Source organism: Hemiscyllium ocellatum, chromosome 22, assembly GCF_020745735.1.
Source record: "Hemiscyllium ocellatum isolate sHemOce1 chromosome 22, sHemOce1.pat.X.cur, whole genome shotgun sequence".
Taxonomy (NCBI): domain Eukaryota; kingdom Metazoa; phylum Chordata; class Chondrichthyes; order Orectolobiformes; family Hemiscylliidae; genus Hemiscyllium; species Hemiscyllium ocellatum.
Window position 1 is genome coordinate 44,665,599 of NC_083422.1, and position 1,737 is coordinate 44,667,335.

Below are 1,737 nucleotides of genomic sequence, written 5' to 3' on the forward strand. Positions count from 1 at the left end.
CCTCTCGCTCCTTTGCTCTTACAGTCTGAGAATAGTAACAGCACAGAGAGAGGCCATTCGACCTGCCTTGCCAATGTAGGCTATCCATGATGACTACTCAGCTAGCTGTATTCATCATTGCAAGTCTGCAAGTCCTTTCTTTTCAAATTGTTATCCAAGTCAATTTTAAAAGGGCAGGATTGAACCTGTCTCTCCCATACTCTGCATTCCAACTGAGGTTGAATTGGAACTCTGGAAGGGTTCATCATATCTTTGTTGCTTTTGCACTCATCCTGTCGGCTGTGTTCCCCCTGCCTCTCAACCTGCCACCTGCCCCTTCCCACTACCAGTATACAGATACTGCCAGGTCTTCCCCAGATTATCAGTCCCTGGCGGACAAGTCTTAGTTGGTCTCGGTTAGTATTGAGAGATGATGTTGTCTGGCCCCACCTGGAGCCCTGCTCTGTTTACAGGACCACACTGGCCATCACACAGTGAGCAGTGGGAGCCACCTTCTGGGTCCGCCAGGTGAACATCTTCTTGAGCTCGCCCCTGAAGCTGTGGTGGAGCCAGGCGTAGATGAAGGCGTTGTAGCAGGCCGAGCTCATGGCCAGCCAGTGGCACAGCAGCTGGATGAGGTTGAAGTACTGCTTGTCGATCAGGTCAAAGTCAATTTCCTTGATCATGTTGAAGAGGTGCAGGGGGAGCCAACAGAGACCGAAGACGGCCACCACCAGCACCAGGAGGCGGAAGGTCCGCCTGCGCCTGGCCCGGTCCCACTCGGCCTGGGACTGGGTGATGTTGCCGGGCACCACGCGGTTCTTTAGCTTGACGGAGATGCGGAGGTAGGACAGCGAGATGACCAAGAAGGGCAGCACATAGGTGGCCAGCAGGGTGCTGTAGGCATAGAACAGCCTGGGTTTCTCCATGCTCACCCAGAACTCCTCGCAGATGGTCAGGTCCTGGTGGTAGAACTCCACGTAGTAGGTGTGCACCAGGGCCGGGACTGTCAGCAGACATGCCAGCAGCCAGATGGTGACCAGCAGGTAGGCACAGCCGGGGATGGTCAACCTCTTCCTGAGGGGGTGCACTGTGGCGTAGTAGCGGTCCACGGCGATCACAGTCAGGGTGAAGACTGAGACAAAGACAGTGACTGGCTGCATGAGGAAGACAAAGTAACACATGAACCTGCCGTAGATCCAGCCCCGAGGTTCAAAGACATAGGCCAGGGTGAAGGGCACGCAGGTGGCACACATCAGCATGTCTGAGAAAGCCAGGTTGCCCAGCAGGAAGTTGGTGGTGTTGTGCATCTTCTTGGTCTTGCAGATCACGTGGATGAGCAGATAGTTGCCGAGGATACCGACCAAGACCACCAGCGCGTAGCAGGGGATGATGAGGGGCTTGAACTCCTGGATGAGCTGGATGCCCTGGAACAGGGAGGACAGGTTGGCGACCTCCTGCAGGAAGCTGAGCCGGGAGCTGCGGTTCTCCCCCTGGGCCAGGCCAGCTGCCCGCTGCTCCATCGGCCCCTCTAGCAAATCCTCTCTCCTCTGTGTGCCCTCTCTTCCAACCAACCCTTCTTCAGGGTTTCCAGAGACTGTTCCCAAAGCTTTTCCAACCAAAATTCCGATCTGCTGGTTGCAACTTGGACTGTTGTGCTGGTGTTCAGAGAAGCCCCGAAGTTCCCCTGCAGTGGGGACCACCGTTATCCCCGCTGGCTGAACCGTGTGTAAATTATTTCCTACTCGCACACCAAGT

General features: G+C 55.6%; 1 protein-coding gene across 1 annotated transcript; it reads right to left on the reverse strand.

The window, feature by feature from the left end:
- Positions 1–446: 446 nt before the first annotated feature.
- On the reverse strand, positions 447–1,502 carry LOC132826158 (prolactin-releasing peptide receptor-like). Its single transcript, XM_060841802.1, has one exon. It carries the CDS (start codon positions 1,500–1,502, stop codon positions 447–449), a length of 1,056 nt encoding a protein of 351 aa, XP_060697785.1.
- Between the last annotated feature and the right edge of the window lie 235 nt (positions 1,503–1,737).

Coding starts and splice junctions, on each gene's coding strand:
- LOC132826158 (XM_060841802.1), bottom strand. CDS start 1,502: ATGGAGCAGCGGGCAGCTGGCCTGGCCCAGGGGGAGAACCGCAGCTCC.